Source organism: Ylistrum balloti, unplaced genomic scaffold, assembly GCF_031769215.1.
Source record: "Ylistrum balloti isolate Yb309-2 unplaced genomic scaffold, AGI_CSIRO_Ybal_v1 Utg370244, whole genome shotgun sequence".
NCBI lineage: Eukaryota > Metazoa > Mollusca > Bivalvia > Pectinida > Pectinidae > Ylistrum > Ylistrum balloti.
The window spans coordinates 182,387-200,686 of NW_026782197.1; the positions used below are offsets into that span (position 1 = coordinate 182,387).

At 35.8% G+C, this 18,300-nt stretch overlaps 1 protein-coding gene across 1 annotated transcript; it reads right to left on the reverse strand.

Moving 5' to 3' along the window:
- Nucleotides 1–295: 295 nt before the first annotated feature.
- Nucleotides 296–925, reverse strand: LOC132552343 (uncharacterized). Its single transcript, XM_060216501.1, has one exon. It carries the CDS (start codon nucleotides 923–925, stop codon nucleotides 296–298), a length of 630 nt encoding a protein of 209 aa, XP_060072484.1.
- Nucleotides 926–18,300: the final 17,375 nt, after the last annotated feature.

The window sequence follows — 18,300 nt, forward strand, 5'->3', positions numbered from 1 at the left end:
CTTGTCTCTAGTAGTGACTTAGGTGGTCAGTTACTGCATAAGGGCTCTGATCTCCAAAACTATTTCTTACAGTTAGAGTGCTTTGCCTTCCAGAAATGATGTCTTCATGTAACACAATACAGAAATGATGCCCCTAGCCCTATTGGAATTGCCTTGCATACAATGTCTTTCATCTGTCCATTCTTAAACAATTCTGGTTATTATTATTTATGGAGAGACATGAAATGGACCATTTTCAAATTTCATTTGTAGGTTCCTCATGGTCCCTATTTTAATTTGGGACTGATTGGAAAATTTACACAACAGTAGCCATCTTTGATTTTGACATTTTGTGGCCCTGAGTAAGTTCCTCTCCCTTGTGGACCTGACTAAGTTCCCCTCCCTTGTGGCCCTGACTAAGTTCCTCTCCCTTGTGGCCCTGAGTAAGTTCCTCTCCCTTGTGGCCCTGAGTAAGTTCCTCTCCCTTGTGGCCCTGACTAAGTTCCCCTCCCTTGTGGCCCTGACTAAGTTCCTCTCCATTGTGGCCCTGAGTAAGTTCCTCTCCCTTGTGGCCCTGACTAAGTTCCTCTCCCTTGTGGCCCTGACTAAGTTCCTCTCCATTGTGGCCCTGACTAAGTTCCTCTCCATTGTGGCCCTGAGTAAGTTCCTCTCCCTTGTGGCCCTGAGTAAGTTCCTCTCCCTTGTGGCCCTGAGTAAGTAAGTTCCTCTCCATTGTGGCCCTGAGTAAGTTCCTCTCCCTTGTGGCCCTGAGTAAGTTCCTCTCCCTTGTGGCCCTGAGTAAGTTCCTCTCCCTTGTGGCCCTGACTAAGTTCCCCTCCCTTGTGGCTCTGAGTAAGTTCCTCTCCCTAATGTGTCCCTGAGTTAAAGTTCCTCTCCCATTTGGTGGTAAGTTCCTCTCCCTGGTGTCAGTGTCAAGGCCACCCATTGGAATGATATTTTTAGTATTCTGCTGGAATGGGTCTAACACATTATTACATTATCTGTACACTTTCTGGCATAATCAAACTGTATGTGATTAGTGGCTTTACATGTCTCGAGGAAAAGTAATATTTTTGTATAAAGGCTAACTATGAAAATATTTTAAAGTTTTCTGTAAATGTATATATACCATGTCTCTGTCATTTGTGTATTCTCCCCAATGACCAGTAAGTTAGACAGTATTGAGTGAAGACCCATTCATGGGACCGAGTCAAAAAAGATATGGATGTCTAAATTCTAGAACCAAGGTCAGTGGTAGGCTGATCAGAATAAAACTTATTCCAACCAAGACCAGATCATTTAAATGCATCCCGCTAGAGAAATGTTAGGAACCATTTGGCTCCTTTGAGAATGTAATCAGACTTGGCGGAGCCTGGACTTAAAAAAGATCAGTGAAGACTGCGTCTACTGCTAGGGGCACTTGTCGTTAATGTAATTAGATACTTGTTCAATATGTCTGTCCACTTAAGGAATCCAGATCAGTCTGACCTTTTACGGAAAATGAAATTTTGTCTACCTATGATAAATAACATATGACAATGTTTGTCTATACTTTCCTGCTAGTGACAATGTCTGTACTGTTCTCCTAGTGACAAGGTCTGTACTGTTCTCCTAGTGACAAGGTCTGTCTGTACTGTCCTCCTAGTGAAAATGTCTGTACTGTTCTCCTAATGACAAGGTCTGCCTGTACTGTCCTCCTAGTGAAAATGTCTGTACTGTCCTCCTAGAGACAAGGTCTGTATGTCCTGTCCTCCTAGTGAAAATGTGTGTACTGTTCTCCTAATGACAAGGTCTGTCTGTACTGTCCTCCTAGTGAAAATGTCTGTACTGTTTTCCTAGTGACAATGTCTGTACTGTTCTCCTAGTGAAAATGTCTGTACTGTCCTCCTAGAGACAAGGTCTGTCTGTACTGTCCTCCTAGTGAAAATGTCTGTACTGTCCTCCTAGAGACAAGGTCTGTCTGTACTGTCCTCCTAGTGAAAATGTCTGTACTGTCCTCCTAGAGACAAGGTCTGTATGTACTGTCCTCCTAGTGAAAATGTCTGTACTGTTCTCCTAATGACAAGGTCTGTCTGTACTGTCCTCCTAGTGAAAATGTCTGTACTGTTTTCCTAGTGACAATGTCTGTACTGTTCTCCTAGTGAAAATGTCTGTACTGTCCTCCTAGAGACAAGGTCTGTATGTACTGTCCTCCTAGTGAAAATGTCTGTACTGTCCTCCTAGAGACAAGGTCTGTATGTACTGTCCTCCTAGTGAAAATGTCTGTACTGTTCTCCTAATGACAAGGTCTGTCTGTACTGTCCTCCTAGTGACAATGTCTGTACTGTTCTCCTAGTGAAAATGTCTGTACTGTCCTCCTAGTGACAAGGTCTGTCTGTACTGTCCTCCTAGAGACAAGGTCTGTATGTACTGTCCTCCTAGTGACAAGGTCTGTACTGTTCTCCTAGTGACAATGTCTGTACTGTCCTCCTAGAGACAAGGTCTGTATGTACTGTCCTCCTAGTGACAAGGTCTGTACTGTTCTCCTAGTGACAATGTCTGTACTGTCCTCCTAGAGACAAGGTCTATCTGTACTGTCCTCCTAGTGACAAGGTCTGTACTGTCCTCCTAGTGACAAGGTCTGTACTGTCCTCCTAGTGACAAGGTATGTACTGTTCTGCTAGTGACAAGGTCTGTACTGTTCTTCTAGTGACAAGGTCTGTACTGTCCTCCTAGTGACAATGTCTGTACTGTCCTCCCAGAGACAAGGTCTGTATGTACTGTCCTCCTAATGACAAGGTCTGTCTGTACTGTCCTCCTAGAGACAAGGTCTGTATGTACTGTCCTCCTAGTGACAAGGTCTGTACTGTTCTCCTAGTGACAATGTCTGTACTGTCCTCCTAGAGACAAGGTCTGTATGTACTGTCCTCCTAGTGACAAGGTCTGTACTGTTCTCCGAGTGACAATGTCTGTACTGTCCTCCTAGAGACAAGGTCTATCTGTACTGTCCTCCTAGTGACAAGGTCTGTACTGTCCTCCTAGTGACAATGTCTGTACTGTCCTCCTAGTGACAAGGTCTGTACTGTCCTCCTAGTGACAAGGTATGTACTGTTCTGCTAGTGACAAGGTCTGTACTGTTCTCCTAGTGACAAGGTCTGTACTGTCCTCCTAGTGACAATGTCTGTACTGTCCTCCCAGAGACAAGGTCTGTATGTACTGTCCTCCTAATGACAATGTCTGTACTGTCCTCCCAGAGACAAGGTCTGTATGTACTGTCCTCCTAGTGACAATGTCTGTACTGTCCTCCTTGTGACAATGTCTGTACTGTTCTCCTAGTGACAATATCTGTACTGTCCTCCTAGTGACAATGTCTGTACTGTTCTCCTAGTGAAAATGTCTGTACTGTCCTTCTAGAGACAAGGTCTATCTGTACGGTCCTCCTATAGACAAGGTCTGTCTGAACTTTTCTCCTATAGACAAAGTGTGTATGTACTGTCCTCCTAGAGACAAGGTCTGTCTGTACTGTCCTCCTAGAGACAAGGTCTGTCTATATTGTTCTCCTAGAGACAAGGTCTGTCTATATTGTTCTAGAGACAAAGTCTGTCTGTACTGTCTTCCTAGAGACAAGGTCTGTATGCACTGTCTTCCTAGAGACAAGGTCTGTCTGTACTTTTCTCCATAAACAAAGTATGTATGTACTGTCTTCCTAGAGACAAGGCCTGTTTGTATTGTCTTTCTAGAGACAAGGCCTGTCTGTACTGTCTTCCTAGAGACAAGGTCTGTCTGTACTGTCCTCCTAGAGACAAGGTCTATCTGTTTGGTCCTCCTATAGACAAGGTCTGTCTGAACTTTTCTCCTATAGACAAAGTGTGTATGCACTGTCCTCCTAGAGACAAGGTCTGTTTGTACTGTCCTCCTATAGACAAGGTCTGTCTGTACTGTCCTCCTGGAGACAATGTCTGTACTGTCCTCCTAGAGACAAGGTCTATCTGTACTGTTCTCCTAGAGACAAGGTCTGTCTGTACTGTCCTCCTAGAGACCAGGTGTGTCTGTACTGTCCTCCTGGAGTCAAGGTCTGTCTTTACTGTCCTCCTAGAGACAAGGTCTATCTGTACTGTTCTCCTAGAGACAAGGTCTGTCTGTACTGTCCTCCTAGAGACCAGGTGTGTCTGTACTGTCCTCCTGGAGTCAAGGTCTGTCTTTACTGTCCTCCTAGAGACAAGGTCTGTCTGTACTTCCCTCCTAGTGACAAGATGTGTTTGTATATACTGTTTGATCGGTTGAGCATCAAATTAGTTAGCAACAGGTCCTGAGTTTGACCCCTCAGTTACATACACAATATCCACAATATAGTCAGCTTGAGAGAATTTCTCTCTAGCTTGATCAGTTGCGCATCAGACTGGTAAACCAGAGGTCCTGGATTTGAATTCTAGCAAAGACACTGAAACAGATAAAGACCTCTGTTAATATTGTTGTTGTTCATTCTATTACATAATACCAACAAATTTGGTATCAATGTAATCTTAAGTGTAATTTCTTTGTGTTTTTATACCATATATGGTAAATTTCTTTACTCCATATTTGGTATTACTCTGTTTTTTCAGTTCCTGCTTGTCAATCTATTTATATGTTTGGGATGAACTCATGCAATCAGTCTGAAACAAATGATTTAACACATCTTTCACGTTTAATCTTGTGTTGCTATTTAAAGAACATAGCACCTTTGAAGCTGTGCTTGTACTTTTATTAACAGTAAAATACTGGCTATCCTAAATTTAGAAACAATTATTTAGGAATAACTATTGTGTGTTTAGTGATGACCATTATCTGTATAATCAATAAGATGTAAACTGTTGTTGTATGTAATCTCACAGCTATAACAGACATCTGGTCCTTCATCAAAGTATTCAGCAGGTTACTGTCAAAATGTGCACGTTGGCAGGAATCATCGTTGTCACATTGCTTGTTGTAATTACCTTTTATCTTTTTCAATTTGTGATCGGTTTATTGTTTTGCTGAAATCCTTTCGTGTGAGCAACACTTTAAATTCAAATTTAAAATTCACATTATATCTGTTTCAAATTTGTGATTATTTTCTTTGTTTATTGTTTTTGTTTTTTTTTAAATGATACTCCTTTTAAGTAAAGAGCATTTTAAAATCAATTTTAAAGAATTTCATAAACAAATTTTCTTGTTTTGTTCTTTAAAAGTGCAGATTTACTGTTAATCATTAATAATATTGCACTACAGAAGAACAAGCGAATACCAGGTAGCACCTTTTATTACAAATTTAGAGTTAGATGCAGTAGAGCCGAACCATGAATTAAACTGCATCATACAGCTGTTTTTGTCATTCTAAGTCTTGTCAGTGGTACTAAAGGCCTGAATTTTGAAGTCTAGGATGTGATTAAGGAAAATCCAAAGTGATTAAAACAAAAGTCAGAATCTAGACAGGCAGATGCAGTAACCCCGTAATTAAGATACATTTCGTAATTTTCGTATCAGATAATTTTAGAAGAATGTCAATTACTTGTGTATATTTTGAACCATGCCACTACTTTGATAAATTGTAATGTGGCATGCAGGTTTAAGCAAATCTCGGAGACTTAAAGTCCTCTGGCAGGCAGTAGATTTTGCATGATTTGATATGGAGATAAAGGTTTGTAATCAAGTTGGCATAAATGAATGACCTTGACATGTTATCAAGGTCACAGCTAAGGGTCAGATATGTAAAATCTTGAAAAAAAAATACTCTGCTTAATAATTGAAAAAGCTGGCAAGAATTGATGTCAATTTGAACCAAATGGATGATCTTGACCCAGACTTTCTAGCGTACAGGAATTGCTCAAACTCTTTCAACTTCCAATGAAACAGACTTATTGCATGCAGTAAAGTTTAAAGAATATCAGTTTAATTCAATTTAGTGACCTTGACCTGGTTTTTTTCCAAAACGGAGGCAAACTATGATTTAAACATATTTTATTATCAGTAGCAGATGAATGGATCAGAAACTAGTTCTAGGAACCTACGAACTCTTCTCTATAAATTGATGTTGTGACGAGAGTTTTAATCCAATAGTTATATCAGTTCTAAAATGCATATCAACAGTCAAGTAATAAAATGTGGAAACATTTTCCTGCATCGACGATCACTTTTGAGGGGATGTTATTTTTACTAATTTGCTATACATTAACATGATCACAGAAATTTAATCCATGAAATAATGAGACACATGTGCATCCTTTTATATCCATAATGCGAAACTTTAATTTGTTTGAATTATTTTAGTGTTTCAAAAGAAAATTACGAACGTTTTGACCAATAAAAATTACCAGATATATGGCAATCTAAACGAATGAAGAAAAAAAAATCGTAAATCTTCTACAAGGTCTTCCTTAGTGTTTAATTGTGTGTATAATCAGGAGCAATTGAAGGCAATTACAATTTGATGTTTTAGTTATTACACAAAAGGGAAGATGGCTTGACAAAAGTTGATAGGCACTCTGATGAAGTTGTTAATACACTGTTGTAGCAGTGATTAGACCCTGTAGAAACTTTGATTAGACACAGGACAAAGTTTTATGTTGAGTACAACCTTAATTGTTTCCATGTGTTCCAGTAATTATTGTTTACCAGATTGTGCACAGTGTAGTTGAAAATTTTAAATTATTAATTGATTTTTCTCATTTCACAATTTCATACAATTTATGTATTTCTCAAGGTTATCAGTACTGATTTTTAAACATCCCGATATCGGTACATACTTAACTATATGTTATTTGATTGATATCCTTCCTGAGACGTATTATAACCACTATCTCCCCACGCTACACATCAGATCACGACAAAATTTAGTGAAATGTCAGTTCACTAATTTCATTAAACTAGTTATGTTAAATTCAGTTTAATTTCATTTTATGCATGTATTGTTTAATCAGAAGTAAAACATGGTTATCTTTTACCAAATCTGCATCATTAAAACAGAATTTTTCAAAAATAAATTCCTGTTTAACAAATTTGATATAAATATTGTGATCAACAAGAAGTTGTTTTAATTTTCTGAACATAGCAGAACATTAATACAATCTGTACACTGGTAACGTTTTATATTTACTTTATGGTGGAAAGTATTTGTAGTTAAAACTCTATGCTTAATTCCATATTGTAACCATCCTAATTTAGTGTTATTGGAAGTTCTAAAAAGACATGTATAAATTTCGTTACATTTTTTTTCACTGAATGTTAGAGATTAAAGACGATTTCTTTTGTGACATTTTGTATCATTATGTCTTAAAATTGTATACATATTGCATGCCCCAATTGTTTTTCTCAATAGAACAATCAAATTCAAAAGTAAACTAGGTAAACAGATAAAATAAATAAATTGTTTCTTTTTTGCTATTTTATTTTATAAATTGTTTCCCAGCACTAATTACACTATAAAATGTCAAAAAATTTAATCCGATACCACATCTATGTTGAAATTTTTAAAAATTATAAAATGAATCATCTTCTTTAATAACGTCATATATAAAGAATATTCCTTTCCTGTACGATTCTTTACAGAAAACGGGTTTATTTTTTACTTTCAAATTGTGATTGTACCACCATAGATTTTCACAGATGTTTTCCTGGTGTGTATTGGACGACGATACTTTTTGATACCATACTTCCAGAACATCTCTCCAAAGTACATTAGTGCGTTCTTCCATTATAATTCGAAATTTATAAATTCCACAATTTGTTAATGAAAACTTATCAATGTTTTTATCTGTAATACACATCCAACTAGCATCTTCTTTAGAGATCTGCCTTACCCAGGATGCTTTTAGAGCTGTTACAAAAGATTTCACATGAATCGTTTTCAAACCACCTTCATTGTACGACTTAATTATAACATCACGTTTAACCTCATCTGTCTTTCCACACCATACAAAATCATACAATATATCAATGATTGTTTTTATATAAGAGTGCTGTTGGTTTGGTTATAGAGAGATGATTAAATTGTGAAATGAGATTTTATAACAGTAAGCTTCACAGTTGGAGTAAGATTTCTCCACGAAATTATTAATGATTTCTGTTTAACAATTAAGTTTCTTATCAAAATTTAATTTGGCTATTTTGTGTAAGTCAACATCATATTCTATACCTAGAAGATTAAACTTTTGTACTTCCCCATGAATGTTCTGTTAAGTATTTTATAATTACTATAGTTTTTGCTGCCTATCGAAATTACCTGGATCTTGGTGAAATTCATTTTGAGACCTGAAATCCTGGCGTAATGATTTAGTTATTGTAGAGAAGCATTTAAAAGGTTTTCCTGAGCCATCAAGAGTCGCAGTTTTATTGTCAGCAAACTTGTATCAACATTTTTATTTTTGTTATTTACAACCATGTCTCTGATTTATTATTTCTTGACAAAGTTGATAAATTTCAATACATGAAATAAAAATTTATGCGGAGACAGGGTCACCTTGCCGGCATCTGCACTCGACAGTGAAAAATTGGATAAATTGCCTCTATGTTAACCGCAGAGAGAATATCTTTTAGAAAAAGTTTGATCCAAATAATAATTGATGGTCGAAAATTTTAACAATTCAAAGTTTTTGCAATGAAATCCCAAGAAACGGAGTCAAAAGTTTTTCAAAGGCAGTTAACAATAAAAGGCCAGGATCTCATTTTCTTTTGAATAACGAATTAAATCGTAAATCACACATGTATTTTCATCAATGTATCTACCTGGAATAAAGCCAGTTTGATTGTCGCTGGTTATTTTAGTTATGGCAGTTTTAAATCTTTCGGCTGTCGTGCCAGATGCCAACTTGTATATGGTATTAAGTAAGCTAATGGAACACCTATTCTTTAATCTGTTACAGGATTTTCTCCTTTTGGAATACAAGTTATGATTCCTTGGTTTTGAGTATCTGACAGTCCTGATACGAACTAGATATAGTTAATTGACTTAAAAATAATTCTGCTGCGAATCCGTCAAGACCAGAAGTTTTATTTTCTTTCATTTTCATCAAAGTTTTTCCCATTTCATTTATGGTAATTGGTCTTTCTAATGATAGTGATTCAAAGGGAGATAATTTAGGTGTATCATATGGACCTAATAATTCTTCCAAGTTTGCTTTCACTGTACAGTAATTTCTTTTGTATAGATTTTCATAGAAAAATTTAGTTTCATTAAAAATTTTCTTCTGATCTGAGATAACTGTCATCTTTTTCTATTTTAAGAATAATTTTACCAGTAAAGTTTAGAGATTTAAGCCCACACAAATATCTTGTTGGCTTTTCACCTTCACTAATCCATTTTGCTTGAGAGGGAATCACATTGTCATTTAACAAATTAATTTAAGTTCTTGCTTTTTATATCAAGACTATTAAGCTCTACCATCCCCTAAAAGTACCCCGGCTTCTAATTTCTGAATCTCTTCAATTAATGTTTTTTCTAAGAATCATTTCTGTTTTTTTTTTGTCAGCAAGAGTATAAAATAATCTTACATCTAATTTCTCACGATAAAGTCTCTAAAAAGAACTGATCATTAATTACGAACACGAAATCCTCCAAAGGAATGTAATTTATATTTTCCATATTGAGGACTGGTAAATCATACTGTTTATTTTTACAATCCGTGCTGTGATAGTATTGAAGTATTCCAAACCATTAAGTGGTGAATTGTTCATTTTCCATAACCTCCTCCCCTTTTGATATTTAGTAAAACTTAAGATTTATCACAGATGTGGAATAGTCAGAATGATATCATGGCTCCTTGTGAGATACCGTTAAACTTGGTAGTAGTAAATCAGATATTAAAATGTAAATTTTCCAGTATCAGGGTTTAACTCCCTAAATATATCTATAAGCACCTGTTTAATTTCCAAAACATCTTTTCTGTAGCTTCTATGTTAATTTGTCTATAATTGTCACAGCCTAAATTTGGATCAATAACTAAATTGAAATTCCAACATAAAATGAACTAGTCATAACCTAAGTCTGACGGTGAGACGATACCTGGACGAGGGAGGAGTCACGGAGACGAAAAACCTGTCAACCAAATGACCTAAATCTGTTATAATTTTGTTCACATTTTCAGAAATATGAGGCCCGTCATTATTCAGACCATACATAGTTGTAAGTGTATGTTTCTCGCCTTGGATTCAGATGCTGAAATCTATAAGTATTTCCATCGTCATCTTTCTTGGTGCTTAAAATCTTATTAAAAACAAAAGTCACCCCGCTAGAATTTTTTAAATTATATGAATTCAAATGACAATCAAGACCCCAGTCATATTTTCCCTTTCTTGGAGACAGAATTTATTATAATTTTTGTTTCTCAATTATGCAAATAAGTTTTTTGTTTTCTTATGTCACCCAGATCCTTGCAATTGACAGATAATATTGTTACACTTTGCCATCTAAAATCAAATAAAAATCACAAGTGATCATTGACGTGGGAAAACATAGGGAATAGAATCAATCGCAAATAAATCAGAAATAAAACAGATAAACACAGATTGTAAATGTAAGTTAAAAATACTCGTGGAGCTACAACCTACCTTTACTCTATTGCATACATTTCATCTACTTTAATTACTTGTGTCTCCAATTTGTCATTTCAAAACTTTTAAGTGACTCTGATTTAAATCAAAGATGTGTTCAATTAATTCTATTGGTATCGCCTTTGGGTTGTCTCCCTTTACACTAAGTATAACAAACGACAATCCTGTGGAGGATTGGGTTAAAACTTTGTAAACATGCATATTTTATTTCCTGTTATTGAATCATATCTTGATGCTATCAATAAACAAAAAAAAAAAAAAAAACCAAACAAACAAACAAACAAATGAAATTGTTATAAGCGAATAAAAATACTAAACACAAAATATTGAATTTTTTTCTGATTTCAGGTAACAAGAAGCCATGCATTGACAATAGAATTGCCATTGTTCATCTTTCACACTTTAATTTTAATGCTGTTAGCCTACAGTCCCTAGGGAAGTCTTCCTCATGTCGCCAGGAACTCCTGAAGCTTTTTACTTGAAACCATAAACCACGTGTCCTCACATCTCAGTGCTATGCTTCTTCCAACTAATTAAAGCTCGCGACCAAAATTAATGTCACACAAATAAACTTTAATTGTTGTTAATTAGAAAATCTAATTTTAAAATGTTGAGTGTTTAGTTGGAGGACTTAATTAGAATTTGAAGTTTTTAAATAGTTAGATTATGATTAGAAGTAATTAAGATATTTCAATGAGAAGAGATTTTTTATGCTGCATTCCGGTAATTGGAAATAAAGAAAATTAGGCGCCATTTTAAAAGACAATTGTATATGTGTTAGACGGTTAGGACAATATTGATGCTGGCGACAATATTGTTTTTCAAAGGCATGCTTTGATTATCTTATAAGTGCACCTATCCCTAAGAGCATTCCTCATACTTTCAGCTCATCAGGTTAAGTACGACCAAGGGCTACCAAGTTTGTTCAAATAAAGGACTTGTTGTAATTTTAATGACACAGGGCGCAAAAGAAAGAAGGTCCTCTCCATAATCAAAAGGCCCAGGATACTGATACTTGGCCTGAAGCATGATGGAATGAAAGCTGGCTACCAAGTTTGTATCAATAAATGACATTGATCCACTTTTAAAGCTACAGGGGAAAATTTGATTGAAATATTAAACACTTTCCTCTTGGTGACCAAGAGACCATTGATACTGGACCAATATAGCATGCTTGGAGTTACCAAGTTTTGTCAAGTTTGTTCAAATGAATGACCTTGACCTACTTTCAAGGTTACAGTTATATGGGTCAAAATTGGTTAATCTGAAAATGCTATCTCCTCCATGACAGAGACATTGGCCTGAAGTATGCTGTAATGAAAGGCTACCAACTTTGTTTAAATGAATGACCTTGACCCACTTCAATGTTACAGTTATATGGGTCAAAACTGGCTAATCTCAAAACGCTATCCCCTCAATGACAGAGAGACTGAGAGTACTGATATCAGCCTGAAGCTTGAAAGGCTACCAAGTGTGTTTAAATGAATGATTGTCTCACTTTCAAAACTACAGCTTGGGATGTGTTAAATGTGTGAAAAACTTAAAATGCTTTCTTACTCTGTTAACAATATGTGAAAGGTCATGTTCTTCAGTAGTATTGCTGGAATGAATGGCTACCAAGTTTATTCCTATGAATGAACGTACTTTCAATGTCACAAGCGTCGAGTGTCTTTAAAATGTATAACCTTAGGCTGACTAGCGCATAAAAGCTGCTGTTTGAATGCTGCTACTTTACTGGATTTACAACTCCACAATAGTTAGAAAACTCACTCAGATCAAATTATATCATAATATTATGTCTAATTTCTTAACATTAATGTTATTATGGTCCACGTCTATAGTGGTATAAAATACGACTAATTTAGGGTGATAAACATTACAAGCTGGATTGATTGAGAACCTGTAATGCCTACATTCAGCCTGAAACATTGGTTATCATTTCTGTCACCCTGCACCATTTGCCTTGGTTCTATAGAATCTTTATCAGAACTGTCTCTTTTATCATCATAATCAAATCAACGTACATCACGGTTGTTGATAAATATTCATTTATTTCCGGTGAAAATTGATAAAATGTGACAGGTTACAGAAGCCGTGGAGAGGAAAACCTTTTAAGATAAATTAGATAACGAAGCAGTTATTTTTGTCAAAACAGTACAATGATAATACGTCCGAGTGACAGGTGATAGCTTTCTGTTCATGGCCTGCGGTGTCAGAAAGACAGCCTGCAACTTGTGATAGCCTCAGGTCTATAAATCAGACACGCATAATTAAATCTGCATACAAGAGCGGAAAATGTCCACACAAAATAATTATCAGTGACTACAGCCTCGATGATTAGCGAAAGTTTGTTTTGTGCGTAAATATTGACCACTTAATGACCTCTTCAGAGTCTGACACTGATCAAACCTCTGTTATAATTGTGTTGCCTCAAAAGATGGAGATTTTCCAGATCTGCTGTGTGATGTTTCTTTTAAAAGACTCATTTCACTGGGATGGCATGACCTTGATGTAATAACTTTGATCTTTGTAATCACCCTGACATTTATTCACCTTGACCTTTGCAATCACATTGACCTTCATAATCACCCTGATCTTTGTAATCGCCTTGAACTTTGTTTTCACCTTGACATATCTATTCACCTTGACCTTTGTTATCACCTTGACTTTGTTATCCACTTGAACTTTGTCATCAATTTGACCTTTGTTTTCACCTTGACATATCTATTCACCTTGACCTTTGTCATCACCTTGACCTTTGTTTTCACCTTGACATATCTATTCACCTTGACCTTTGTTATCACCTTGACATTTTTTTATAATTGTATCTCCTTGACTTTTCATAATCACTTTGTGTTTGTACACTTGTTTACTCTGCCTATAATCTCCATGACACCAGAATGACAACTCCAAGCACATTTCTGCACTTCATTGACACTCAGTGTGTGATATTTGATTTTAATGCAGAAAGAACAGGCAACAGCAGAGAGTTTAACAACCATTCCAATTCAATTCTACTTTACCAAATTGAATGCAGAACAGAGCTTTTAGAATGATCATGTTCGTACTGATTAGAGTTAAGGGACTTCGCTGTGATATTGGTACCACAGGTTGATTAAGAAACACTTGGAAAATAATGGAGAAAAACATGATGTTCCCAGGGGTTTAATTATGAAATATCAGCTGCTACAGAGATTAGTCTGAAGTATTCTGATTTGAAAAATTGATCTATACTGTCTAGTAATGATATAGACTGATAGAAATTGTGTTTTAATTGCAGTTGAAGCTCATTTAGAAAATATGAAAGAAAATCGAGGCGTTAATAAAATCTGAAATGAGAAAAAAATATTGTAATGCATTTTAACTGTATTGGCTTGAAGCAATGTAGAGCTTATATCGTGGATTTGTATTCTTGTTCCTTCTATCAGAAGTTCGTTTTTTCAAGGTTTGATTGACTTCTTCTGATGAACAAACATTTTTTATGATGATGATATTCTGCCAGTAGCATTGATTGATCAAATATTAATTTAAGAGCTCTCAAGTTTGATCCATTGACTGAACGTAAAATGGCTACTGGGGTAAGATTGACTTCAGACTTGTCAAAAGGACCATGGTAAATTTACTCCAATTAATTTAAATGATACTGGCTTAAGGATGTATGGATGTTCAAGAGGTGCAGTGGTAACAGAATTCAATTGTCGTTCGCGAAAATGAAGGTGAAGTGTCACCTGACTGACCACTTAGGTTTTTTTTCCCGGATATACAATTTTTGCACCCACAGTAACATTCCTTTACGATAAAACTGACAGTCACTCTCTAGTATAAAACTGATCATATTATCTTTATACTAAAATTTGCCATGAATCCTCTGTACTTTTAAGCCCTCAACTGGTGAATCTGGAGGGAACTATAATTTTCCCCTCCATCCGTCTGTCTCGCCATCCATGAAAGTTTGTCAGCAATCAAGTTTCTTCATTCCATGAGGGATTTTCATCAAAAAATTAAGCGTGAATATGGCCTGGACAAGGTCAGGGTTTTTAGGTCAAGGTCCCTGTAACTATTTTTATAATATCATTGTCAGTGCTGTACTGGTTTCATTCCTGACAGGATTTTGATAAAAAAAAATCACACACTTCTAAATGACCTTAACACGTTATTACACATCTGTGATGGAAATGTATTGTCAGATTGCCTTATTGATTTATGGCATTTTCACAATAATGTCAGCTACAAACAGATTGTATACTTTAATTTTTTTCCAAATCTACACCAAACTACACCATGTATATATAAATCCTACAGCGTGATGGCTGAGGCCAGTTAGGAACATGTATTGCCTTAGTACTACACTGTATGCTAGTTGAATTAGTCATCTTCAAACTAGATTAGGATTGTAATGTGATATGTGATCACGTTTACTACTAATATCGTTGTTAACGGTTAACAGCCCTACATGGATTTATTAATATTTCTATAACTCAATTTCTTCAACCTACAGGGATAATTCTGATTATATGTTTATTTTAGAAAAGTCTAGTGGCCCAGTCACTGCTGGTACTGGGTCTGTACAATAACAATGCTTCATTGACCGAGTTAAGCTCGCGTTGTTTGAATGATGCTGCATTTCAATGCAGTTTTCTTACAGAGGCCACGAAGAAATCAAATCAATCAAATTTATGTACACAGAAATTTCAGTCCTAGGGATAAGATTTTTTGGTATCCGATATAGATTATTTGTACTGTAGCCTCATTGTGAGTAAACAAGCATTCCCGGAGGTGACATTTCAATTCTGATGTTTTGGTCCGGAAACAAATTAGGTTCTGAGATAGTTTAACCCTTACTTACTCAATCTAATCAGACAACTGTCATTTCTTCTGCTTCTAACATGTACTATATATATGTAATTATTTTCTGTTGCACTCATGATCCAAGGTGAGGGTATATTCAATACAAAGCATGGTGAAGATTAACAAACCCTTGATTTAATTGTTTATCCCAATACAATCACAAAGGAATCTTTTACAAAAAAGTTGAACTTAAAACATGTGGAAATCGCTAGCTATAGGGTTATTACTGTAGCTGTGGGCCAGTACATCAATCCTGACAGCAAGACAGCCAGGTATGTGGGCTTATTTCAGGAAAGTAAATTGGAGATTATGCAAAAGTCTGGTTTACAGCGATGGATATGGATGGGCTTATTACCACACATGGTCTTACTGTTGGTAAATATTGTAAATATAAGAATACTTGATAAAGCAGCTGAGATGGTGATTAACGAGTTCCTAAATTAAAGTGATATGATGAGATCCTCTTGGAGCCTTACACATTCTAATGCAAAGTAGAAAACCCAAGAGATGACACACAACATGAAAAAAAATGGCATTTCCGACATAAATTCCCTGTGCCAGCTGTCAGTTCACAGCGAAAAGGTGACCAGAGGGACCCGCTTCTTGGCTCGACACAGTGTAGCGAAATTCGTTTTTGTCACTTGAGAAATAGCAGAATTATTGCATTTTCCATCTAGTGTGGCATTTTTTTTTTTTTTTGTCTGCGGATCCATTTATTGGAAACTAGCAAACTTTGGTCAATGAGGAGGAAAGTTATCTGCTAGCCCAGAAATGATATTATGATGTAGTGACTTTCCATGAATATAATTCGGCAGTTTTTGTGTAGTCTTGGTTGTGTCTTTGTGTATGACGGAATATTGATCTTCTATTCATGAGGTAGGGATATGTTGTAGGCTTTTGTATAAATCAACTTATTTTTACGGAAGAATGATTAAATGGGTTTCATCCCCCTGTTCTTTTGTTTGTTTTATCACTAATTGCTCTGACTTGTCAGATGAAATATCTAGAACAAATTTCCAAAAATTTGAATGAAAGTCTTACATTGGATATGAGGAGAAAAATGAGCATTCATCATCATTATGGAAAACAAGATCCAGGACTGTTTCTCACTGTCATCTATCATGACATGATACATGGTATTTTACTTTTCATTTTTTACAGTATAACAATGTTTTCTTGTTCATTGGCGGCATTATAACAAAGGCTTTACTGTTCATTGGTGGCATTATAACAAAGGTTTTACTGTTCATTAGTGGCATTATAACAGAGGCTTTACTGTTCATTGGTGGCATTATAACAGAGGCTTTACTGTTCATTGGTGGCATTATAACAAAGGTTTTACTGTTCATTGGTGGCATTATAACAAAAGTTTTACTGTTCATTGGTGGCACTATAACAAATGCTTTACTGTTCACTGGTGGCATTATAACAAAGGTTTACAGTTTATTAGTGGCATTATAACAAAGGTTTTCCTGTTCATTGGTGGCATTATAACAAAGGTTTTACTGTTCATTGGTGGCATTATAACAAAAGTTTTACTGTTCATTGGTGGCACTATAACAAATGCTTTACTGTTCACTGGTGGCATTATAACAAAGGTTTACAGTTTATTAGTGGCACTATAACAAAGGTTTTACTGTTCATTAGTGGCACTATAACAAAGGTTTTACTGTTCATTGGTGGCATTATAACAAAGGTTTAACTGTTCATTGGTGGCACTATAACAAATGTTTAACTGTTCAATGATGGTAATAAGACTGGACTCTTGTGACAGATTATTATACTGTTGTATTTCTGACTCTGTTATGTGTAAAACTGTCACTTATTTTTAAAAAAATTATGGTTTTCATGTGGATGTATTTGAAAGGCTTAGAAAATGATGAAGAAAAGAAAAAGTCACCTCAAAATAGAAGTACTACTGTATTGTGTCCAGAATACAGACATGTTGCACATATAGAAATCAATGGAGGGGGCTATCATTAATTCATAGATTTAGTATGAATCCCGTCACATTTCACACTCGGTGTGTGAAACGTGAAACAATGAACATTATATGTGAGCATTCAGACAATCTCTCAGGCTTGTGTGTAACTGACCTGGTAACCTATCTGGGATTGTAACAATAAAAAGAAATAGCCTAGAAAATATCTCAGTAGTTTAAGTATTGATATTAGTAGAACAGGGCAGTGTCTACAGACAGTACATGTAGTTTTAGTAGAACAGGGCAGTGTCTACAGACAGTACATGTAGTTTTAGTAGAACAGGGCAGTGTCTACAGACAGTACATGTAGTTTTAGTAGAACAGGGCAGTGTCTACAGACAGTACATGTAGTTTTAGTAGAACAGGGCAGTGTCTACAGACAGTACATGTAGTTTTCAAGGAATCATTTTATTCTGTGCAAAATTTCAATAACATGTAGAAGATTATATATATATATGTTTACATTTCCCTGTCTGTGTGTCTGTGTGTCTGTCTGTGTGTCTGTGTGTCTGTCTGTTCGTCTGTCTGTCTGTCTGTCTGTCTGTGTGTCTGTCTGTGTGTGTGTGTCTGTGTGTCACTCTGTCTGTGTGTCTGTGTGTCTGTGTGTCAGTCTGTCTGTGTGTGTCTGTCTCTGTGTCACTCTGTCTGTCTGTTTCTGTGTCTCTCTCTGTCTCTTTTTGTCTCTATCTCTGTCTCTCTCTCTAATTGGTTTCATCCTGTGTTTACCTCATTAAAATCAGTGATATTGTACTTCCTACATTCCTAATGGAATCAGGTTTTAATTCACCATTTTGTGAAAAATAGGTCACAACGACTTGTTTTTTCTGATCATTGACGTTCTTTAGATTTGATATTTTACTCCTTTTCTATAACAGTGGAAACACATGTATGTCTTGGTTTTTTATTATTTGATTTTTTTAACAAGAACTCCTGTATTTTATCATTTT

What these genes read in the sequence shown, in the direction of transcription:
- LOC132552343 (XM_060216501.1), bottom strand. Translation starts at nt 925, where the DNA reads ATGGGTGGCCTTGACACTGACACCAGGGAGAGGAACTTACCACCAAAT.